Source organism: Hyaena hyaena, unplaced genomic scaffold (assembly GCF_003009895.1).
Source record: "Hyaena hyaena isolate Hyena2069 unplaced genomic scaffold, ASM300989v1 scaffold_63, whole genome shotgun sequence".
NCBI lineage: Eukaryota > Metazoa > Chordata > Mammalia > Carnivora > Hyaenidae > Hyaena > Hyaena hyaena.
The window spans coordinates 173,864-198,136 of NW_024080695.1; the positions used below are offsets into that span (position 1 = coordinate 173,864).

General features: G+C 57.5%; 1 protein-coding gene, 1 long non-coding RNA gene and 1 other non-coding gene across 3 annotated transcripts in view; 2 read left to right on the forward strand and 1 right to left on the reverse strand.

Annotated features, from left to right (window-relative positions):
• NSD2 (nuclear receptor binding SET domain protein 2) overlaps positions 1 to 22,007 on the forward strand; it is an 88,028-nt gene extending 66,021 nt beyond the window's left edge. The window contains exons 10-22 of the mRNA XM_039232045.1: positions 5,082 to 5,213; positions 5,586 to 5,709; positions 6,721 to 6,921; positions 8,024 to 8,203; positions 8,472 to 8,628; positions 8,765 to 8,970; positions 10,206 to 10,309; positions 11,485 to 11,754; positions 12,588 to 12,704; positions 18,556 to 18,697; positions 18,848 to 18,954; positions 19,844 to 20,048; positions 20,868 to 22,007. Of these exons, the coding sequence (XP_039087976.1) occupies positions 5,082 to 5,213; positions 5,586 to 5,709; positions 6,721 to 6,921; positions 8,024 to 8,203; positions 8,472 to 8,628; positions 8,765 to 8,970; positions 10,206 to 10,309; positions 11,485 to 11,754; positions 12,588 to 12,704; positions 18,556 to 18,697; positions 18,848 to 18,954; positions 19,844 to 20,048; positions 20,868 to 21,139 (2,217 nt within the window). The 3' untranslated portion in view covers positions 21,140 to 22,007. The remainder of the gene's footprint in view (positions 1 to 5,081; positions 5,214 to 5,585; positions 5,710 to 6,720; positions 6,922 to 8,023; positions 8,204 to 8,471; positions 8,629 to 8,764; positions 8,971 to 10,205; positions 10,310 to 11,484; positions 11,755 to 12,587; positions 12,705 to 18,555; positions 18,698 to 18,847; positions 18,955 to 19,843; positions 20,049 to 20,867) is intronic.
• Positions 15,667 to 17,286, reverse strand: LOC120231803. The gene is made up of 3 exons (XR_005528427.1): positions 16,681 to 17,286; positions 16,244 to 16,397; positions 15,667 to 15,700 (listed from the first exon to the last, which is right to left on the reverse strand). It is a non-coding gene; the product is annotated as an uncharacterized LOC120231803 (long non-coding RNA).
• On the forward strand, positions 18,322 to 18,446 carry LOC120231863. The gene has a single exon (XR_005528441.1).
• Positions 22,008 to 24,273: the final 2,266 nt, after the last annotated feature.

Consider the following 24,273-nt stretch of genomic DNA (forward strand, 5'->3'; position numbering starts at 1 on the left):
CGTTGCAGGAGGTTCTGTAATTGGGGTGTTCCCGGCCACACGCACTGTGTGAGACCTGAAGTCATGACGCGATCGGGACTCCGTGGTCTCTAGGCCCTGAGCTGCTCGCCTGTGGTGTGGAACCGGAAGTATGTGAGGAGGGCCATTGTTTGCGCAGGGGCCGTGATGTGAATACCCAGCGGTGGTCTGTCTTGGCAGCGTCCCCAAAAAATAAAACTGAGATTGTAAGTTAGCATATAGTTCCAAAAAAGCAAACAAAAAAACCACACACCTGTGTGCAGGCCTACAATTAAAAGGATAAAGAAGTGCCCTGAAGAGCGGTCTCGGCCACTCCCGACCTGTGTGGTGTGGGGCCTGCTCCGGGGACAGTGGGCTGTGACCTCACTTGCTGTTTCATGATAGTACAAGGGTTCTTAAGTCAAGTCCTCCGTTCATTCCATCCAGTGCAGCAGGAAGGGGCGGCTCAGTGACCTAGAGGGCCGCGCGTGGCCCAGCTCCCGTCGCGAGGGGCAGACACCAGCACTTGGGCAGGTTTGCTGGATTCCTTTCTCGCTTGATTTCTGACCTAATGCTTCTCGACCGTGTTTAGCCCCCTTAAGTCTTTAAGTCCTTTTTAAGGTGGTTCTGGCCAGTAGATTTCCGTGCGGAACCTGGTGAGGGCTCTTTCTACTTCGTGCGAGGCTGTAGCGTTCCACGCTTTTACGGCCAGTGCTTTCAACTTTTAAGAATCTTTAAACAGAGAAAGTAATTGCTGAGGCCTGCTGTTCATCTTCTGGAATAGGGATTTAAAGGATAGTCTTTAGCTGAAAGAATGAAGTCTGATTAGAAAAGGGTTCTCCACATGCTCTCCGGTCTGTTACTGGCTGCTTATTGGCTCTTACAGATTTGTCTTCCTCCCTACGCCCCCCCTTTTTTTTTTAGAAGTATACCGGCTCCTGTATATTTTAGGATTTTTGGTTAGTGACATTGATTTTGATCCCTTTTAAGTTCTATTTTGCTGTTTTACCTCGACTATTAGAAGTTACCACTGACTTGGGACTCCTGGGTGGCTTAGTCGGTTGAGCGTCCGACTTTGGCTCAGGTCATGATCTCATGGTTCGTGGGTTTGAGCCCTGCGTCGGGCTCTGTGCTGACAGCTCAGAGTCTGGAGCCTGTTTCAGATTCTGTGTCTCTCCTCTCTCTGACCCTTCCCTGCTCACTTTCCTTCTCTCTCAGAAATAAATAAAACACAAAAAAATTTTTTTACAAAAAGAAGTTACCACTGACTTACTGGCTGTGGGTGGAAAGCCAGCTGTCCTTAGCAAGTAGAAAACGGCATGCACTGCGTTCACCCTGGTCCTTGTACTGTCTGGGAGATGGCGCACTCCCTCCCATACTCCATTCCAGGGCCTGTCACTAGCAAGGGAGGCCTCCCTCAGGCTCCCTTCAAGAACTGATTAGGCCTCATCTTGTTAGAGACCTTGGTGACTAGATGGCTACACATTAGATCCACTTTGTAACCTTTCTGGCCTGCGTGGAGCTGTTGAGTTTTGGCATATAATTCTTCGGTGTACATTTTAAACCATGCTAACCATTCAGGCACACTGTATCTTTAAGAAATGCCAGCCTATGCAAGGGTGCGGGGGTGGGTGGCCTGCCCAGGGGGGAGGGTTTGCTCAGCTGCAGGTGGGAGCTTTGCTTCTGCTGCGTGGCCCTGCCTTGCTGATGCCGTGGCCTGCGCAGGCCAGCCCCTCCCCCAGGGCCTCTCTGCGGGGTGGCCGCTGCTGAGAACGCGGTTGATAGGACATTTTAGAGACTCCCCTCACTCGTGATCAGGGCCGGCCTTGAATCCGGAGTGGCAGCCACGTGGCCTGTGCTGTGGCCCTGCCAGCTTCTTGGCTCTCACTTAACCTTCTGGGGCGCTTGGACGGCACAGAAGCCCCCAGGTCAGGAGGTGGGTGCGTGTGAGCTCGAGACCTGTGTGTTCTCAGTGACCCAGACCCGGCCCGAGGACAAAGGGGCAGCCAGGACGTTCTAGTCGATGCCATCTAGGAGGGTCGCTATAATAAAAGTTACTCTGAACTGTAGTATTTTAGGTGATGAATGACTGATTTAAAAATTATTTTAAGTCCACTCTTAATATTTCACTGTGATGTTAACCTGGAGGACCTAAGATTGGTCTTTTGATTTTGAGCTCGTTAAATCTGCTGAGCACAGGACATTTATCATTTGTAAATCCAAAATGCTGTGTGAAAGTACTTACAGTTCTTTCTTCCTTTACAAAAGCGTAACTTAAACATGGAAATAATGTTGGTTTATAGAAATATTTATTGTTCAAGGTCTGTAATTGTATTTCAAAAATGATGTGGTATTCGACTTGTGAAGGGATTTGTTTTGTCAAGAAATTTAAAAATCAGTCTGTACACCGCCGTCTGAGGCGCAGGGGCCTTTCCAGTCACAGCAGAGAGGACGGTTTCCTGAAGTTGGTTCACATATGTTCACTAGGTTACTTTGTGTTCGTGAACATCATCTTGACAGTCCCTGCCCTAAAGTAGCACACGTGTAAGGCAAACGGGCAATGTTATACCATCACATACTGAGTGGAGGGTAGAGAAAGTATTTTCAGACTCCAGGAAACTCGGAAAAGTCAGGAACTAAGCTGCTTGGAAATCGTGCCACGAGAGTGGCTTTGGCGGAGCGGGAAAGCACCGGGAAAGTTGTTGCCAGTCTGTGTCCGTTCAGTTACTGCATTTTTCTTTTTCCAAATGCATCCTATTGGATATGGAATAGACCGTAGATGTCGTAGACTGAGATTTGGGACTGTGTCGGGACCACTCAGGTGAATGTGTCGCTTGCACAAACGGCATCTCCGAGTAAGTCCCGTCACCTGGTGCCCGTGGAGGCGGAGCCCTGCACCCGGAGTAGAGGCTGGCACGGTGCCCACGTGCTTTGCTCTTCCTGCGGGCGGTTTGCCGAGCAGAGAGCCGGTGGATCCCTCCCTCCGACTGTGCTAGTGGCTGTCGGGTCGCTGGGAAGGGGCTCGGGGGGCCGAAGGGCGCAGTCGCCCCCACATCTGTGTCACGGACTGTAACATTGTAAGGCCTGTATTCTGTATGTGTATCTCAGACCCCGATCAGGAAACAAGCCTCATGTGTGTCTTAACATTTATATTTCCATTCAAAATATGTATTCAGTGTTTATTTCCTCAAAACAGACTTTGTTAATTTAGGAAATATCTCCAAGTGGAAACGTGCTAACTTTTTCTGTAAATCTTAAATAAAAGGTGCTGTTCCTTCCTTTGACCCAGGACTGGTCTGTGTTTTCTGTCTTTCTCTCCATGCATTTTTTTTTTGTTTTTGTTTTTTTGTTTTGTTTTGTTTTTTTAAAGCTTTCAGTTTGTTCCGACCACATTGAGGGAAGAGCGTGGGTGGTGGGCAGGGTGCCAGCTCGCTTTCCCTGAGCCCGTGTCGAAGGCCGTTTCTCTGGGCCTCGGATCCTCGCCAGACCGGTCAGCCTCGGGCTGCTGTCTGGCTGGGGCCAGGAGGTGTGGCTGGTGTTCCCGATACCCCGGGCTCCCCAGTGCCCCTGGCGTCTCGAGCCCCACCCATCTGTGACTCCGGATCCGATGGACGTGTTCAAATTGGGTTTGAACGCAGAGTTTTTTTTTCAGGTTGCCTTCTTTCTGGATGTTGATACGGGAGTGGATGAGCTAAGCTGACAGGGAGCGGCCCCATCTGGCCAGCCTGGGGGGAGAGCTGTGGAGACCCCGTAACTTAGTGTACATTCATGCCACTATTTCTGTCTTTCTGGGAAACGTGAGGAGTTCAAGTGCCAAGGCTGCTTTCTCCTGAGACCGCGTTACTGTGGGAGGCGTCCAGTTTAGGGGAGCGAGGCTGGGGTTCTGGGCCCACGCCCCTGGCCCCCCGCCGTGCACACACCAGCCAGGGGCAGCACATCCCTCCCAAGACTGGCCCCTGCCCCCCGCTCTGAGTGTTTCTCTGCTCCCTGTAATTGCAGCGAGCTCACTCTGGAAGAAGTTCGTTGATAAGACCACAGAATGGGGTGAATTGACTGGTGGGGATTCTGTTTTGTTTTGTTTAAATGTGGCCCGATTTTAATTTCTAGGTTTGTGTTCATTGGCAAACAGCAGGCCTATAACATAATTACTTGTGATTATCCAGGAAATGTAGTTTATACTTTTGCTATGTTGAAAATTCAGTTTTCAACATTCCATTTACCTAACCTCAAATAAACACTGAGTGTGTTTTTAGCTTTTTTAAAATTTGAATTTGGTATATAAGAAAGTTTTCTTACTAAAGATTTACTGATTTCTAGTTAGAGATTTATTGCTGCTCAGATGAGGGGGAAACGTTGCATCCAGTGACGAGGGGGAGGCTTTAGCCCGGCCTTCGTGACCCCTGTTCCTGAAGGGGGATGAGCTACAGCCTGGCCGGGGGAGGGGACCTTGTTTGCTCCAGGAAGCCGCCTTTTTCTCCTAGACTTACCTGTGCGGGGAAATGGGCACAGGCGGAGGGTGAGAACGGCCGGCCGGTTAGTTGTGGGCGTGGTGCCCTGGCGTGGGGCCCACTGCGTGTGCTGGCGGCTTCCAGAAGAGTGTCCGGGCCCCGGCACGGCGGGAGAGGGCCCCGGGCCACCGTGCGGAGGCTCCCTCCTGACCCTTGCTCTGGCTTTTCTGGAAACGCACTGGGTGCTGATCTGTTTCTCTTACTGTGAAAAGCTGGGCCGTGAGAGACTGGGCCAGAGAGGTCAAGATTCCCAGTCCCAACGCCCGTCCTGGGTCACCTGCTGGGACAGATGGGGTTTCCACCCGAGTCCCTTCCTCTGTCAGGATGTCAGGAACACGAAGACGCGAGCCTCAGTGCCCCTTCCGCACGCGTGGCCCGAAATGCCGCGGACGGGGCCGGGGCCGCCCTGAGCCTCCACGCAGTCTGGCTGCGGCCGCGCCGCCGCGAGAGACCGTTGGCGCCGAGCCTTCGTGACGAGGAGCTGGCGCTCGGGGCCGGGAGCCGAGCCGGCCTGTGTGTGCGGTGACCCGCCGCCATCCCCACTGGTGAACTGTGGTCCGCCTCCTTCGCCCCCAGGTGTCGGACGGCCCGGGAGACGAGCCCGCGGAGTCCCCGTACGAGAGCGCCGACGAAGCCCAGACCGAGGTGTCCGTGTCCTCCAAGAAGTCCGAGCGGGGCGTGGCCGCCAAAAAGGAGTACGTGTGTCAGGTGAGGGGACGGCCGCCTCTTGCTTCTGGTCTTTGACCCGGGTCCCAGGCCCCCTTCCACCCGCGGTCACACGGGCTTCTGTCGTGAGGGAGCCGGGCTGCCGGCGGGGCCGGACCCAGCGCCGGACCCAGCGCCCCTGCACGACACGGCCGTGTGACGCGCACGCTTCCCGGACGCGTGAGGTCGGGTGGGGACGGGCGAGGCCGGCACCACGCGGCCCCTCCTGCAGGGGAGCCGCGAGCCGGGGCGGGGCCTGGCCGCCCCCGAGGCGAGGCCGTGTGGGCCACGTCAGGCGGAGGCCGGCTCGCGGTGTGCGCTGGCGCCCTGGGCTTCGGCCCGGCCTCACCGCTGTCCGGGCCTTTCCGCCCGCAGCTGTGCGAGAAGCCGGGCAGCCTCCTGCTGTGCCAGGGCCCCTGCTGTGGAGCCTTCCACCTCGCCTGCCTCGGCCTGTCCCGGAGACCGGAGGGGAGGTTCACCTGCAGCGAGTGCACCTCAGGCAAGTTCCGCGGGCGCCTGCCGGCCTTACCGCCGTCGGAGGCCTGAGACCCTCCCTGAGGAACCCCCTCCCCCGCCGCTGCTCCCCTGCCTCTGTGCTTCCCGGCCACGGGAGCTGGCGGCCCCGGCCCTGATGGGTTTGTGCCCCCATTGGTGCCCCCACGGTTTGCTCTCCTTGGTGTGATGCGCTCCCCTCGGGACCTTCCGTCGGGTGGCCGTACCGGGAGGTAGATCGGTGTATGGTAACCGGCAGAGTGACGGAACGGGCTGGCCCGAGTGCCGCGCTGGGAGGCGGCTGGCGTGGGTGCCCCGGTGCCCGAGGGCCCCGCATCTCTAGTACAGGTGAGCTGGCCGCTCATGGGACACAGACGTTCATGGGAACGTGGGCTTCTGTAGAGACACAGCATGGCCCCGAGCAAGGACACGGACAGGCTCTGAGCCTGTCCCTGAGTGGCCATGGCTTCCTTCTGCCGCACCGGGACCCCCCAGCGCGGTCTGGGGGCCACTGGGGCCATGGGCCCCACGTGCAGCCCCTCCCGTCCGTGGGCAGGCCTCAGGGCCTCCTGGCTCTCTGGGAGCACGTCCTAGGTTAGGAAGACGCCTGGAGTCTTCCGGAGAGTTCTTCCAGTCCCAAGCCAAGGCCGTCCGATGCGCCACCACCTCACTTCTGCCTGTGCTTTGAAGTGAAGGTTCACTGTCCTTGGTTAATGGCTCAGAAGGGAGAGTAAAAGCCTTTCCTCGGAGGAATGCCTCCTTTCCAGCTTCCCGCTAACTCGAGGGCCGTCCCCACCTAAGCCTCCTCCTGCTCAGACTTTCTTGTCCTCCGGGGAAGCCGGAGCCCATCTCCTAGCGAGGCAGTAGCCCTGAAGTGTGCCCGGACTGGCCCCCAAGGCCAGAGAGAGCCAGAGGCCAGAGTGGCACAGGCCGCCTCGGACAGGGCTGCCAGAGTCGTGGCTCAGGAACAGCAATTTAATTCCTGTTCTCTGCACCCTTTTCTTTAACCGTTTGTTAGGGATTCACTCGTGTTTTGTGTGTAAGGAGAGCCAGATGGACGTCAGGCGCTGTGTTGTGTCGCAGTGTGGGAAGTTTTACCACGAAGCGTGCGTGAGGAAGTACCCGCTGACCGTGTTCGAGAGCCGAGGCTTCCGCTGCCCCCTGCACAGCTGCCTGAGCTGCCACGCGTCCAACCCTTCCAACCCCAGGCCGTCTAAAGGTAGGGCGCCCTCACGGCTTTGCCGCGTGGCCGCTGAAAGGTCTGTCCCCAAAGACCTGCAGTGTTTGTTTGGAGTAACACTTGCCTTTCTGTTACTGACTTGACATGGGCTAGTAGGGTTTTTCTCGAAGTCGAGAAGAGGATCCGCCCTGCATTCCCTTCTTTCTGCCCTAAATATCATCCTGGAGCCTTCCCGTCATGATGGGGAGCCTTTGAACCGTTCTGATCTTTGTTCCGGATTTTTAAAAAGTCTTTTTTAATGTGTATTTTTGAGAGAGAGACAGAGCGTGAGCAGGTGAAGGGCAGAGAGAGGGAGACACAGAGTCCAAAGCAGGCCCCAGGCTCTGAGCTGTCAGCACAGAGCCCGACGCGGGGCTCGACCCGTGAACTGCAAGATCATGACCTGAGCCGAAGTTGGACGCTTAACCGACTGAGCCACCCAGGCGCCCCAAGAAAAATATTTTAAAATCAAGTTGTATCTGCCTCACTTCATGCTAGGCGTGTGGAATTGAGGATGACCGGTTTTCTGTACTTTTTGACACCAGTGGTTCTCAACCATGGGCGATGTTGCACGTCGGGAACACTTGGCCATGTCCGGGGTGACCTTGGGGGCACGAACTGGCACCCAGTGGGTAGAAGCCGAAGTTGCTGCTAAGTCCACTACAAGCCCCGCAGGCTGCTGGTGCCTGGGTTTACAAGCCCTGCTTGGCTTTACTTAAGAATATGGCGGGTCGCCTGGGTGGCTCAGTTGGTTAGGCCACCGACTTTGGCTCAGGTCAGGATCTCACAGTTCATGGCTATGAGCCCCGCCTGGAGCCTGCTTTGGATTCTGTGTCTGCCTTTTTCTGCCCCTCCCTGGCTCACGCTCTCTCTTTCTCTCTCAAAAATAAACTTTTATTTAAAAAAATAAAAAAAAGAATAAGGCATTTTACGAGCTTGACTATGTTTTCATGACATCTCTTAAATACTCTTTCCATCCTAGTTATTGTCTTCATCAAACACTCCAAGCTTTTTTCGGCCTGACTTTTCTAAGCACGTGGGGCTTGGTTACTTCTCGCCACCCTGTTCGCTGCTGGGCCTTCAGCCGTGTCTCTGTCCCCAGGGAAGATGATGCGGTGCGTCCGCTGCCCCGTCGCCTACCATGGAGGGGATGCCTGTCTGGCGGCCGGCTGCTCGGTGATCGCCTCCAACAGCATCATCTGCAGCGGCCACTTCACCGCGCGCAAGGGGAAGAGGCATCACGCCCACGTGAACGTGAGCTGGTGCTTCGTGTGCTCCAAAGGTGAGGGCCGTGCTGCGGGAGGCGTTTGGCGGCGTCAGGCGTCGGGTCGGTCTGACGGTCCGGGCCGGCTGCTGTTCTGGGCTCCTTGGCGTACAGCTCGCGCAGGTAACCCCTGGAGCCCCGTGTCCACCCGGCTTTGGGTGTGGGCGCTCCCGACAGCTCCCGAGCGCTCACGTGACATTTCTGAATGAGCCGTGCCCGGCGGGGGAGGGCGGGGTGGCCGCGTGCGGGGCCTGGGCCTCCCTGAGCCGCTCCCCCTCCCTTGCAGGGGGAAGCCTGCTGTGCTGCGAGTCCTGCCCGGCGGCCTTCCACCCCGACTGCCTGAGCATCGAGATGCCGGACGGCAGCTGGTTCTGCAACGAGTGCCGTGCGGGGAAGCGGCTGCACTTCCAGGACGTCGTCTGGGTTAAACTGGGGAACTACAGGTGTGAGGACTGGAGCCCCTGCCCGCCCGCCTCCCTGTTCACATGTGTTCTTTTCACTTTGCAGGACTGAAAGCACTGAATGACTGTCACTCTTGTCTGAAGAGTCTGTGAACCCTGTTTTTAATATTTATAATAGATGGTGGCCGGCAGAAGTTTGCCATCCCAAAAATGTTCCCCCAAATATTCAGAAAATGAAGCACGAGATTGGAGAATTCCCTGTGTTTTTCTTTGGGTCTAAAGATTATTACTGGACGCATCAGGCGCGAGTGTTCCCGTACATGGAGGGGGACCGGGGCAGCCGCTACCAGGGGGTCAGAGGAATCGGAAGAGTCTTCAAAAACGGTACGGACATTCCCGGGTGGAGGGAAACCGCACTCTGGGCACTTCTGCTAATACTGATTTCTGTCGTTTGAAAGTTTGGTTTCTGTAGAAAACACTGGGTGAGGCTCTCTGCCTGTACTTTAACTAGAAAAACGTGGGTTTGCAGACTGTGGAGCCACAGGATAAAAAGTACTGCTACATAACGTTTACAGCGTTGGTTTGTGATTAATTTCACTCATGTACATCGGAAGCTGTTTTGTTTTTACTTTAAAAAGTTTTTTAAGTTTATTGATTTTGAAAGAGAGAGTGAGTGGGGGAAGGGCAGGGAGGGAGGCAACCCCAGGCAGGCTCTGCAACGTCCGCGCAGAGCCCATGACCTGAGCCGAGAGCAAGAGTCGGAAGCTTCACTAACTGAGCCCCCCAGGCGCCCCGCGGTGGAGGTGACCTTTTAAGAAATTATTTCAGTCCTGGGTTACAGAAACGTCTTCTGTCTTGCCTGCTATGTAAGATGGAAATGTGGAGAAAACTCTGCTGCCTCTAGGTCAGGGGCCCCAGGAAGGGCCAGGTGGGCAGGTAGACAGGTGCCGCCCGGAATCCACAGCCAGGGAGACAGACGCGATGGGAAGGCCATGGCCTGACTGGGTGCGGTGGCATTTCCTCGGGGCCGAGACTGAGTGGGACGGAACGGGGACTTGGCGTGCGCTCGGCTCGTCCTCGTCCAGGGAGGGCAAGCCCGCCGCGGACAGGGGACGTCTGTCTCCTGCGGGGCCTCACGCGCACTGGGTAGCGGAGGGCTGACGGGAAAGATTTTCGCAACTCGTAAGGGAACGGCAGAGATGTTGAAACTAGACTTAGTCGTGTTCAGGGCTGGAGTCCGCGGGGGGTGGGGAGGCCGGGGTTCCACCTCCGCCCTCACTTGGGCCTGATGCTCCCCCCTAGAGCGCGTGTCCTCCCGAGAGGACGTTAGGTCCCCGTGGACGGTGGGGCCGTATCCCACCCGCCCCGGGCCTTCCTGGCGGCGGGTGGCCCACAACAGCACCGCGGGGGCCCCTCAGCCGGGCGCTCTCCGAGCATCTTGGGTGGAAGAGCCTCGCGGCAGGTAAGGCAGGTGTGCGGTGCGCGCACCCCGGGCGCTCCCGGAGCCTGGGAACCGCGCTCAGCGTGAGACGGGGTTCGCGCCGACCACCGGGATGCAGAGCCTGTAGGTGGATCTGCTAAAACCCCCTGCTCACGCTCACGTTCCGTGGACTTTTCAGCACTGCAGGAAGCTGAAGCTCGTTTTCGCGAAATCAAACTTCAACGGGAAGCCAGAGAAACGCAGGAGAGTGAGCGCAAGCCTCCCCCGTACAAGCACATCAAGGTGACGGGCGCTGGAGGGGCAGGTCGGGGCCGCCGTGGGGACCGTGGGTGGTTCTCGGGCATCGCACGCCTGGCCCTCCGGCTGCGGGGGGAGGAGGGCCGCCACAAGCAGGCGTCTGCAGCCCCGTGTGGACGGTCGCCCGAGGGTCACAGGAGGCAGGCAGGTGCAGCCGTGGTCAAGCGCGTCCCTTCCGGGAGGGTGGCGGGTGCGGGGCTGCGGGGCTCCGCCTGGTAGCCGGCCGGGCTCCGGGGCAGCAAGGGCAGGGCAGGCCTCCCGGACCGTGCCGTCACCGAGCGCCGGGGCCGCGCGTGGATGAGAGGCGGCCAGCCCGGGCCGGTGCTCGGCTGGAACGCGGCTCCGTCAGCCGGAGCCCTGGAGACAGAGCGGTGCTCCCGCCTCAGAGGGCGTGGGAACCGTGCGGGCGGCTGTGCTGCTTCTGGTGAGGCCAGGCGTCCCCGCAGGGATCCTGGGCGCCCCCCAGTCCCAGAGAGGTCCAGAGAGGGGAGCGGTCCGGGTGCTGCTCACGGCCACGGCGCTTGGTGAGCCGGCGTCACCGGGTCCTGCCCCCCAGGGCGTGGCACCTCAGCACAGCACGTCTGTGCACGTGAGGGAGGCCTTCTCTGGGCGATTTTCTCAGGGGTGAGTTCACGGAAACGGAGCTACTGGGTCAAAGAGTTTGGGACCCGAGGGTTCCTGAGGCGGGTGTTCAGGTCACGCCTCCGTGTTGCGCTGTCCCGGCCCGGCGGTGAGGGGGGGCTGGCTTCTACCACGTTTCCCCTTGCGTCACTGGTCTCTGCCTCAGCTTCTCTTTGCCCCTCTCCATGGCGTCGCTGTTGGGTTGCTCTCGTTCTGTCCCCATGAACCACAAGTCTGCGACGGCAGAGCCTGCGCTGCCGCCCTGGTTGCCCGCCCGTGGGTCCCCAGCTGCAGGGACCCTGCGCCGTGCTCAGCGCGCGCTCGTGCGCCTCCCTTCTGGCAGCCTGGCTGGACGAGCGAGAGCGAGGAGCAGGAAGGGATGGGCGCGGTGCGGGCCACAGTGCACCCGCCTCCGGAGCTCCCAGGTCCCAGGCTGGCCTGCGGGGTATGGGCCGTGGCCCCCACCACCCCCTGTGATGCGTGGGGAATGGCGGGAGACCGGGCGCTTGCTCTCTGACGCGCCCTCATGTCCCCGGCAGGTGAACAAGCCGTACGGGAAAGTCCAGATCTACACGGCGGACATCTCTGAGATCCCCAAGTGCAACTGTAAGCCCACAGACGAGAACCCCTGTGGCTTCGACTCCGAGTGCCTGAACCGGATGCTGATGTTCGAGTGCCACCCGCAGGTGTGCCCCGCAGGCGAGCACTGCCAGAACCAGCACTTCACCAAGCGCCAGTACCCCGAGACCAAGGTCGTCAAGACAGCTGGCAAAGGGTGGGGCCTGGTGGCCAAGCGGGACATCAGGAAGGTGTGTGCCGAGCCCCTTTCTTGCTTTTAAGAGATCGAGGCTCAGCTGGTGGCTCAGACTCAGATTTGTGTAGTACGCTTTTGCAGTCCCATAAGAGTGGGGTTTTTTAAAGTCCGAGTTAGTACACCGGTGTCGTAAAACGTTCCATGAAGGTCTAGCAAAGTAACTTGTGCAGGCCCCTGACGCCGCGCCTCCACTTGGCATTTTGGTGGTTGCTCTATGACACGGAAGACCGTGAAGGAGCCCTGCCCGGGCCGAGCGGCCGTTCCACCTGGCACAGCGCGGGACCAGGTCGTCATCGAGGCCACACACAGGTCGCCCGTGTCCCAGGCTGAGCGGCCAGGTGTGCTCGCGAAGGAGAGAAGCAACCGGAACTGCTCGCGAGGCCAGGCCATGGCGGGGGGTGGGGGCAGCCTCAGACCCCAGGTCTAGTCCAGGGGCCAATCCTGGGCAAGGGCGGCTGCTCTGAAACGCGCACAGTCCCTGTTGTCTGGTCCCACTGCCTGCCTGGGCAGTCAGTCCCTCCGGACTCTTGCCGTGTGGACTCTGCCAGGAAGGCGAACCGCGGCTGCCAGCTGCGTGGACGTGAGGGGTGCGCTGCCAGGGTGCCCAGAGGCGGTTCCCGCAGGAAGCAAGAGTTAGGGTATTGCTTTGGGAAGGACACTGGGGTGAACTGTTCCTTGATAGCCTGTGTATGGAGTCGCTTGGAGAGACCTGAACTCGCAGGGACCTGGGAAGACTCGCCCCGGACGGCACTGTGACGTGTGCACGCGGTCCAGGCTCCTGTACCCAGAGCCCGTTGTTTCTCACGGTCGTGCTCTTCTGCCTTCCAGGGAGAGTTCGTGAACGAGTACGTCGGTGAGCTGATTGATGAGGAGGAGTGCATGGCCAGGATCAAGCACGCTCATGAGAACGACATCACGCACTTCTACATGCTCACCATAGACAAGGTAGTGCTGCCCGCTCTTCCCAGGGCTCACCTGGGCCTGGCACCTTCTACACACTCACCACAGACAGGGCGTCCTGAGGGCCACAGTGTCTCCTGGCAGCCACGGGGAGGCCTGTCTGCATGTGTCCTGCTGGCGCGTGCAGAAAGCACCAAACAGTTGGACTAAGGGTCAGTAAAAAGCGGAGAAAAGCGCAGATTAGGAGAGTTACACGTTTTTGGCTGGAGCACATGTCAGCTAGAGGGACTGACGTCCTCGGCGGGAGGGGGGCAGCATGGCTCGGGCGCCAGTGGGGATGAACGGAGGAAGGCGCATGTGGGATGCTCGCGGGTTGGCTCATGCCCGCTGGTGACGGCCCTTCCCGGGATCTGCGCGGCACGCTGGTCCGGCCCCAGGAGCAGCCTGCTTGATGCCCGAGTGCCGTGTGCGGGAAAGGCGGACGCCACACGTGTGTCCACTGCTTGCCCTTAAGCCCACATCTAGCGGGAACACGTGGCCACTTTGGAGGATGGTTGGAAACGAGATAGAAAATGATCACACACCTAACAATTTTAATAACTCAGTGATGAGGTCTGTGGAGCAGCCATGGTAGAGATTAGGATGGTCCCAGGGACCTTGTAGGGTCGTCCCCAGGGAGGCCTGGGGCCCCACGAGGAGATGAGGGACATGCCACAGTCCGTGTGCGCTTCCTGCCAAGACCCTAACCCTTAGGGCTGGGAGCCGGGACGGTGCGTCCTGCAGGCTGTGCGGAAGCCCCCCACGGACATGGTGCTGTTCCTGGGGTTCCGTGTCCCGGCGCTGACGGTGTCTGTACAGGGAGCTCCTCGTGGGCAGCGTGTGATGTGTCGGGGGTTCGAGTGTCCAAGGAACTCAATTGCAGAGGCTGAGGGGGAGGAGCGCGTGTGCAAACATGTACGCATGTGGAAGCGTGCGCGTCTGTGTGACAGGTGACACGGAGAAAGCATTGTGTGAAAATGTCAGTAGTCCGTGCGTCTGAGTGAAGGCGTGCTGGCATCCGTTGTAGTAATCTGTTTTTCTTCCCGTAAGTTAAAAAAATTTTAAGGTAAAGGAATTGGTTAGAAAGGTGGAGGGCTCGCCCTGCAGAGGGGCAGGGCTTCCCCTGGGCCTGTTGGGGTGGGGGGGCTTCTGGAGGGTGCAGGGCTGGCAGACCCCACGGCTGGCCAACAGGGACCCCGTGGTACAGAAGTAGCAGAAAACAAGAATGCCCAGCTGCTGACGAGGGAGAACTGAGTGTCCACAACAGCTGTGTAGGGTGGCGGGTGAGGGGCAGGGAGCCCGCTTCGCGGAAGCAGGGGTCCCCATGTGCAGCTTCCTGGGGGCCAACCCCCACGTGGGGACCGCTGCCACGGCCTGCTCGGGGGCCCGGCGGGTAGCGGGAGCTGAGGCGCCTGCGTAGGCCCCTCAGAGGGCTGTGGTCCTAGGGCAGGGGCCCAAAAACCTGGCCCAGGGGGAACGGATTTATGTTTCCCTCTGCCCTCCCCCTCCCTTTTTGGCGGTAGTGGTGAGGGAAGTTATTTTATCTGAAGTTTACCATTTAAAATGTGTCTTACCATGTTTTGGAGTCTAAATGTGAACTACCTGTATGTTGTAAGAAATACCAAGTTGACCATTTAACACGCAAATTGGTCCCTGAAATTATTGAACCCTAATAATTCATGTAGGGTCCCTGGCTGAAGAAAAAGTTAAAGCCAATGACACACGAGAGACACTTAAATAACTCATACCTCACATCCTCGCTGTTGCTATAAAAACAGCAGAAGTCCCACTTAAACGTTTACAGAGCACCGTCGAACAAGGTCTCCGTGAGCAACCTTCACAAAGTCTTCGCTTCTGGTGAGAATCAGAAGTAGTAAGACTGAAGCCTGACAACAAGCATTGACGGTGTTAGAAACGGCTGAAGCCATTAAAGGAGATGTGGCGATCACGCCTCAAACCAAGAGCTAACACACAGTTGAGATGAGCCCGGAAGGCAGCCGAGAAGACGCTGGGCAACCACAGGGCAAATGGCTGGAGCGGAAGCCGGGATCAGAGAGGCTGTTGGCTGCGGCACAGGAAAAGGAAAAGATGAAAACTTTGTCAGAGAGGCCAGGAGACACAGAAGGTAGAAACGTTTAGTAGATGCTGTGGAAGCAAAGACGAGAACAGGGGCAAAGGTCATGTGGGAAAAGGATTTTCTGGAATCAGATAAAACTGACAAGTTTTGACCAGGATGACTAAGAATAAACATATACCCAGAGACGCTATTAAAAATCCAAAAGTAGCAAACATGGGTAGTAGAGACGGCAACAACTGAAAGCAGAAGAGAGAAGAGCATGTTCCAGGAGCAACAGCCAAACATTCGGACTCCTCCACATGTGACAGTGGCCAGAAGACGCAGCACAGAGTGGCAGGCGGTAGCCCCTGACCCACAGTCAAGTACCACTGAGGAAAAAGAGGGCTTCAGAAGTGACCTGCAAGACGCAAGCAGGTGTGGTGCGCAAGCAAGTCCACAGTGGGCACACCTGTACAGGCCTGGCCAGCTGGCATTGTGCCGAATTGTGGCGGTGACTGCTGGGCAGGAGGGGCTGTGGTGTCAGCAGGGGACACTGATGGTCAGAAGTGGTGGCATGAAGCCAGTGTGAGCTGCTTGTTTTGTGTGGATGCAGGGGTGAGAGCTCATTAATTTTATACTTTGGCAAAGTATACATGTTAAACTTACACTGGAAGTTACTAAACGGATAGAAATGGAAGGTGTGACTTCCAGGTCATTGATGAGTAGCAAGGGGCATAAAGAAAAGTAGACAGTGAGGTAGGAGGGAGGTAAAAAGAGAAAAGAGGGTAATTAGCTCTGTTGATTGTGCATCCAACTCATGATTTCAGCTCAGGTCGTGATCCCAGAGTCATGGGTTCAAGGCTTACATCAGGCTCCATGATGAGTGTGGAGGCTGCTTGGGATTCTCTCGATTCTCTCTCTCTTCTCCCCCTCTCCTTTGTTCTCTCTAAAGAAACAAAACAAAAAGCAAAACAAACAAAAAAAAAGCAAACCATGGCTGAGACCCAAAAATACATTTATGGCAATGATCACAATAAATGTAAATGGCTTAATTTATAAGATTAAGGTTTAGATTGGCTAAAATACGGGAATCTGATTTGAAACTCTGTGACTCACGTAATAATAAGCCAGCAGGCTGAGCGTGCTTGAGGTATCATTCCTGATAGGAGTAAAGGAACAGCGAAGGGCAGCCCAGGTCACCTCTCACCAGAGCTGGCAACTCCGGGAGCAAGTGGCACTGGTCACGTGGGGTCCCTGAGGCCATGGTGGTGGGCCTGTGGGTGCCACACACGGCTGGAAATGCCAGGCTGTTTATGAAGGGTGGTCGGGAGGACAAAACGTCCAACGTGACAGGAAAGTTGTAACGAAAAGCACATTACTTCACAGTGAAAGGATTAGGAGGCCGCCCACAAACAGAACAGGCTGGTAGGTTAGACTTGTGCCCTGCGTATCATTCTGTCTATAAAAAAAAGGAATTGAATTAACTCACCTATTTAGAGATTCCCAAATTGGTCCATAAATTGGTTGCCACATCCCTCGTGGGGCAACAGTGAGGGAGGCCGGGAGAGGCCAGGGAGGCCAGTCTGCTGTGCGTGTGCCTCCTGGGCAGAGGGAGGGGCCCTGGGCAGATAGACAAACTCTGCCTGAAAGAACAACACAGTTAATGAGGGAACTGAAGTCAACACACAACTTTAGCAGGTAGCAAACAGTGCAACACACTCTTGTGCGCGCACACACACATAACACAGGTGTCCTGTACTTTCCAAAGACACACTCCCTCCCCCACCCCCCACCCAGGCCCCGACCAGTGATGGGGCAGAGGGAGTGGGCTTGGGGCCCATGGGCGGGTGCATGGGCCCCCCACCCCACCCCCGGGAGAGCAGGGGCCTTCCCGGCCCAGGACTGACTGACAGGAGGAAGGCACACCTGTGGTCGCTTTCACGCATGCCGAGGAATCCACTGAGGCCATGTAAGCCTGCTCCCTCCCAATGAAAACTCGGAAACCAGGAGAAGTTTCTTCCTGTTTGGCGAAGCTGCAAACACCTGCCCCTGACTTGGGGCCTGAGACGCCTCGGGAAGGGATGGGAGCCTGCAGCCGCGGCGACGCAGGGGAAGGCTCACGGAGGCCATGCGCATGGGTGTCTGGGGCCCCCCCCCACACACGGAAACACTTGCGACAGCTCTCCCGCGGGACACGTGAGAGGGTACAAATGAACAAGACATGGCTATTTCTGGTAGAGAGAGGAAATGTCACGATGTGCGTCTTCCCAAATGTAAGATTGCCGTGATGTCCACGCAAATGTTAACAACTTAAAAGTAAACGTTGACGGGCCATCTAGAGCCCATGCAGAGGGCCAAGTCTGCAGGACTGAACGGCGCTCGCTCCTGTTCCGTGGCTTACCCTCCGTGGCTTACCTGTGAATGTGTGGCCCAGTCCCAGTGGCAGGTGATGGGGCAGTGTGCCCCCTCACTGTGCTCACAAGAGTAGGTCTTCCAGATGCATTAAGGAGCCAGGAAACAAGAGGTCTCGTGCGTAACTTAGAGGAGGCTGTGCAAGGCTGGCCACAGACCCCGAGCGCATCGCATAGAGTGAAAGATGAACAAAAACAGTTAGGAAAACTGGGCAAGTTTTGAGTGAGAAAAGGTACTAACTATAAAGTTAAAAATCGAGTGTTTGCCTAGGAGAAAGACTTGACACCTAGTTCCTGAGGGTCTGGTGTCCAGAATGTATGTATGTGTGTACACACACACACACACACACACACACACACACACAGGGAGCTGCAGGTCACCAGGTTGCCCACGGGTGCAATCCTGCACGCCCTCAGCCGGGAAGTGTGCCCTGGAAAGTGTGGGTGGCCGGGGCTGCGCCGTGGTAAGGATACACTGGGCAGGAGGTTAAGGGGCCCTGACCCGGTGGGAAAGGGAACCCTGCAGAGCAAGCCCACTCTGGTCACATTCCTGTATCGAAAGGAACAGCTGGTGTGGGTGTAGATTAAGTGTGCTTGCACATTCACCCCTTTCACACAGCTTTGCGCAAACCCACGGCCACAGTGCCGTCCGTGTGTGCCTGATCTTAAGTGCCCTGCTCCCCTGTGTATCTCTCACCTCGACTGCCCCCCTCACAGGGCAGGGACCTCCAGGCTGCACTGTCCCCGTTCCTGGACGGTGACCGCATGCGCACCGGTACCGTCAAGGGCTTGGCCCCGGGACAGGACACAATGTCTGCGTAATCGTGGTTTTCACTGGTGCCAGGCGACTCTAATCCACACCCTTCCTGCCGCCACCCCGTCACCCCGTGCGGTCAGGTTTCGTTGTCCTTTCCTCTGCGTTTCCTCCACTGCTTGGGAGCGCGGACGCCTCGCCGAGTGCTTGTGCGTCTGGGTTCGATCTTCGGGAACTGTGTGTTTATGTCGTTCGCCCATTTTGGAACTAGGTTCCTGTTGTTCGTGTCCACTGGTGGGAGTCGCTGGCGGCCGTCGGCGGTGACCTTCCTTTCCCTCCTGGCTTGTCTGTCACCTGCTGGCTGCTGTTGGGGCGCGCCCGCCGGCCGCCCCTTCCTCACCAGCACTCACTGGGGCTTGGTCCTCGCCACGTGGTCCTGACCTGCCCTCCGTGAGTGAGAGAAACGGGACTGGCTTGGGGGTGTCCTGTCTGAGTGGACACGGGAGACCACGGTTTCCAGTACAACACTGTCGGCCAGGCTGCGAGCCGGGGAAAGTTCCTTTTAAAGGAGGGCGTAACGGCTAAGGGCTGCCCCCGTGTCTAAATGCTGCTTCAAACTCGAGTTGTAACTTACAGGACCGGATAATTGATGCCGGCCCCAAAGGAAACTACTCCCGATTCATGAACCACAGCTGCCAGCCCAACTGTGAGACCCTCAAGTGGACAGTGAACGGGGACACTCGCGTGGGCCTGTTTGCCGTGTGCGACATCCCCGCAGGTATGACACCTCCGCAGGCTCCCCTGACGCCGCGAGGCTGGAGGGAGGCGGGCAAGTGGCCGTGACATCCGTGTGGGCACAAGCGAGTAGCAGTGTGCGCTGTGGACCTAACGAAAGTGTTTCCAGGGTGGCGTGTCTCTTCTCTCCTAGGGACAGAGCTGACCTTTAACTACAACCTCGACTGTTTGGGTAACGAGAAGACAGTCTGTCGGTGTGGGGCCTCCAACTGCAGCGGGTTCCTTGGGGACAGACCAAAGGTAAGGTCGCGGACGCCAGCCTTCCCGACGTCTGCGCGCACGTCCGTCCCCTCTTCCAGGTTGGCGGGTAGCTGTGGCGGGCACGAGGGGTCTCTGGGGCACGCCCCGCCGCGGCCGGAAGCCTGCAGCCAGAGCGCTGTCTGAGCCGAGCTCCCTCTGGCGGTTCCCAACCGGCCTCGGCGTTCTTGGCTCGTGGGCTTGTTCCTCTCACCCCCGGCTTGATCTTCACGGGGCCTCCTCGCTGTCTCTGCATCCCTTCCTCTTCTCACGAGGACGCCAGTCATTCTGGGTTAAGGGCCTGCCCTGCCCCAGTGGCACCTCATCCCAACGTGTTACACCGGATGCATCAACACCGTTTCCAAGCCACTTCCTGTTCCGAGATTCTGAATGGGAATCAAATGGGCAGGTCGTGAATTTGGGCCCAATGAACGTGCCTGCCTGGGCCCCAAACACTGGGGGAATCACAGGCATCTGGCCCGGGGTTGGGGTGTCCACGGCACCTGCCGCTTCAGCCAAGGGAATGATTTTGCTTCTCCCACTCACCATGCAGTTCTCATGGGAAAGGGCTAAGGGTGCACCCCGTGGGGGCGTGTGCCCCCCCGGCAGGTCTGGGGGGCTGCTGAGAGCTGCTGCTGCAGAAGCTTCCGGTGAGGCTGGTCTTACCTGCCGCGCTCTGCACTCCACGGAGCAGAAGAGGAGCGTGCGGGATGGGGGGCCCCCGGGGGGGCGCGCTCCTCGTCCTCGCGCCGGCTTCTCCCAGCGAAAGCATGTCCACAGTCCCCCAGATGCACACACCTGCCCCGCGGCTGTGGTCTCTCCCCGTGGTTCCTTCTGTTACTGCTTCCGTCCGTGCGGGTCTTGTAAGCACACTGTGTTTCTTTCTCTCCAGACCTCAACATCCCTTTCTTCAGAGGAAAAGGGCAAAAAGACCAAGAAAAGAACGAGGCGGCGGAGAACCAGAGGCGAAGGGAAGAAGGAATCTGAGGACGAGTGTTTCCGCTGTGGGGACGGCGGCCAGCTGGTGCTGTGTGACCGCAAGTCCTGCACCAAGGCCTATCACCTGTCGTGCCTGGGCCTGGGCAAGCGGCCCTTCGGTGGGTGAGCGGGGCCCCTCGGCGGCCTTTGGCGGGGGGGCGGTCCTTTTTGATGGCTCCCCTCCTGGTCACAGACTCGTTGGCGAATCCGGAAGCGGGGCCCGCCCCAGGGAGGTCTGCACATGGAGGCTGGGTCTGTGGCCGGCACGGCTGGGAAGCCCCTCGGACTGGCCCGAGCGGGGGCTGGAGCGCGGGAAGAAGCGTTGGCTCCGGGAGCAGAGCTCTGTCAGCTTTGTCAGCTGTCGTAGGAAGGGGACCCCCAGAGCCAGCCCGAAACGTGCAGGGCCGGGAGGGGGGACACAGGGTGGGCTCGGCCTTGTTCTCACAGCCTGGGGTTGGAGAGATTACAGGTATCGGTGTGAAATGTTAACTGTAGTCTCAGAAGTAAAACAGACCCTTATCCAAACCAAAAGCTATACAAAGAAAAGTCAACATGTTTGAGTATAAAAGAAAAAGGATTATGTGCAAAAGACAACAAAGCAAGACTTTCTAGACAAATGCGAGAGCAGAGCACGTGCAGGTGACGGGATGCTAATCCCTGCTTAACAATCTGTTACGAAATAATGCTGGAAAGATCGAATCCCCAGTAGAAAACCGGTCCAGGACACAGCGAGGTCACAGAGAGGCCAGAGTGCCAGCGGGACCCAGGAGCGTGGGCCACGGCCTCCGCCTGCCGCCCGGCTCCCCTCCATCAGCGGGGGGGGGGGGGGGGGGGGGGGGCGCGTCGAGTCTGTGCTAGTTTCACGGACGGCTTGAAGACTGGTTTTCAGGATGCTGACGCTCCCGTCATTTCAGCTGACGACGTGTGTTCCGTTGCAGGCAAGTGGGAGTGCCCCTGGCATCACTGTGACGTGTGCGGCAGGCCTTCCACGTCCTTCTGCCACTTCTGCCCCAATTCGTTCTGCAAGCAGCACCAGGACGGGGCGGTCCTCGGCTCCACGCGGGACGGGCGGCCGTGCTGCCGCGAGCACGACCTGGGGGCCGCGCCGGCTCGGAGCGCCCAGACTGGGAAGCCCTTTCTGGAACCCAGCAAGTCCAAGGGGAAGAGAAAGAAAAGGAGGTGCTGGCGGAGGGTCACGGAAGGCAAATAGCGCCAGGCGGCGGCTCGGCCAGATCCAGGGGTAGAGGGCCACACAGGGTGGGGGCGGGAGGGGGGAACTGGCCCGGAGGACCCAGCTCGAAGCCGCGGAGGCCTCCGGGGAGGGAGCGCCTGTCCACCACTGAGCCATCCTCAGCAGCACCCGCTGCGTCTGCACTGATGACCCGTCTGAGCCGTGAGGTTCGGAAGGTTCCAGGACAAACCAGCCTTACTACACAGCATTACAGCTACACTTGAATTTCTGAGAATGTCAAGGTTCCCTCCCATTCTATTTTTGTAGGGTAAAGTTATAAATGGAAATTAATTGGCGTTTGAAATGTTTTTATCTCACCTGAAATGTAGAGAGTAGTATTTTTCTAAAGGGTCACTCCTACCTTTCACCTTAGCGGCGCTAACCGGGCCTGCTCACCTGTCCGCGTCGCCCAGGCGAGCCCAGGGTGGGGCCCGGGCAGGGACTCAGACCCCAGATTCCTTGCAAACTATCGTTTTGATCATTATTTTGCTCTTATGCAACAGCTGTATGCCTTGTTTTGTACTAATGTGAAATTTTTCCTCAAAATGCTTCTTTTCCATCCTAGTGAGGGGCCGGTCCCAGGAGAGGGGGTAGTGGTAGTGGTGTAAGCTGCCCCCGTAGTTTTGTCGGTCGTGGATTTGGACTGAATGGCGCCGCCGCACGGGCCCTGCACGCTGGGGTCTCTCGGAGCGGCGGCTCCGGCCCGGGTCTGGCGCGGCTCCTGAACGCACTAGGTTCTTACCAGCACTGGGGGGAAGACTTTGTATATTTTTTTCATTTGGCTTTTCTTGACCAGTTTCTGGCTTTTATTCTCAATATATTTTTGCTAAACCTGTTTCACAAATCACCACCGGCTGAAATGTGTCTTTACTGACGTGGCCCTGAGCTCTCCCAGGGAAAGGAGCCAACTCGACGGGGGTGCGGCCCTGCGGTGAGCTTGTGTGAAGCGCTAGGCCCGCGGATCGGTTCTGTCGGGACTGCGCGTGCCCGTGGCCCAGCGGCAGGGCACCACCAGGTGCTCTGCACCTGGGAGACGTGCTTTTCTGAAAACTGTTCTTTCGGGGTCTGAGGAGGGACCCAGAGTTTAGGACTGTCGCGCCTGGTGGCTACCATCCCGTCAGCCCTGGGGGTCTGTTCGTGGGAAATGGCAGTTGCGCTGGCTGTACGCGCCCCGCCAGGACGCCGCCCAGACGTGCCCGTGCGCCGGGGGCCCGGAGCTTCCCGGTGAGATGCCACTAACTTGTACTCCTTCCGGGGCCCGGCCACACCTCGGGAGAGGCTCCTGGGAGCACCAAGGTCTCTTCTCTTTGGAAGTTTCTCTTGACCCTGGGGGGGTCCGGAGCACCGAGGGCGGGGGTCCCGGACACCAGGCAGCCAGGTGTGGCCTGTGGGGCCCACAGTCTCCATGCTCACGATGGGGGGAAGGGGATGCTCAGCAACAGATGCTTGTTTCTGGTCCGTTCTCTTAAGACGACCGAGGGACATCTGTTCTGCAGAGACGTGCACACGTCCCTTGCTGAAATGAGGTCTTCTGTCTGTTCCTCTTCCATCATCGCTTCTGCCTCGTGCAATTGCAGGACGCACTGGGACCTAGGCCCCCCCGGTCACTGTTTCTCTGTGGTTCGGTGACATGAGCTCTTGAGGGTGGCAGTCTATGCCAGGCTCTGACCCCCGGGGAAGAGTCTGCTTCAGGCGTGAGGCTCCATGGTGCCGATGGGGCCTCGCTCGCGACGAGCTGGGTCTTACCAACTGTGGGCGTCCCTCTGCCCTTCTATCGTGATCCTGGAGGAAGGAGCCGTACGCGGCCACGAAGGACCGGAGAGCTTGGTCATCAGTGGACCCCTCCTGCGTGCGGCTTAGGTGACCTCTGGAAATGCACTTGCTCAGTGAGACCTGGGGACTGTGGGGCGTTTTCAGTGTAGAACTCGTTTCTCTCAAATCGTCCTAAGAAAATACTGGATTGGTTTATAGACTTATGCTCCTTATCCCCCGAACAACCTGGAGGGTTGTTTCCTCACCCTCGCACTCTGGCTCCGGGCCGGAGAGATGCCCGAGGCCTGCGGGCTCCACTCTTCCCGGCCCGGCCTTGGGTGCGGCCTTGCCCCTCACTTCTCTCCCACCAGCTAAGGGACTTCCGCAGAAGCCAGACCATCAGACTGGCTTTGCAGTGCACTTTGGGGAGCAGATTAACTTATTTTTGTATTTGACAGTAGTAAAATCTTGTGATTTTTGAGTCACTTTGATATTTTCGAATTCTACGATCTTTCTGAAGGAAGTACTGGAAAAATTATTTTAAACACGGTTACCCTCTTTCCAAAAGCTTAAAACTAATGAGCAAGTAACACTAACTTTGAAAATCTCTAGAAAACTGGTTTACGAATCTGAGGACAAGGCTGTGGGGCGACTGAGTTCAAAGGGCCTTCCCACTAGGGCTTTGCTCGCAATCTGAGGGAGAGCTCATTTTTGGTTTTTTTTTTTTGGCGGGGGGGAGGGGGACTCAGTCCTTTGTCACAAACGTGAAGCAGAAACAAAACGAAAGCCGCCCCAACGACTCCGGATCCCTCGGCTTCAGGAACGACCAGCACCGGGCCTGCGAGGTGGCGCCTGCCTGTGCCAGCACTGGCCCCTGGGGACTCGGGCGCCACGCACACCGCACGGGGCACGGGGACGCGGCCACTGTGGCAGTCAGGAAATACGACCACCGTGGGGCATCGAGTGGCGCGCAGGTGACCCCATTTGCCCTGTCCTGTCAGGAACCGTGTGGACACTCTGCCTCCCTTGCCTCCCAGGCCTCACACACACTCAGGTCTGCACTTCTGACTCCTTTGAAATTCTTATCTTGACATAAAAACCACAGTGTGTACAGTGCCCATTCCTCCAGAACTACCTTATTTCCAGGAATTAAAGATAAGCCTGTTTTGAGGAAAGTTAATGCAAACGACTGTTGCCAAATTCTCGTATCCTCTGAGCAGCATAGTGTTGGATGTTAGTCACTAGAGGGAATGCTGTCGCGGGCATCCTGGTGTCCAGCGTACCCTGTTGAGATGTGAAATGCCCTGTCAGAAATTAAATATGAATTTTAATGTGCCTATTGGTGTCTAAGCTTCATCCAG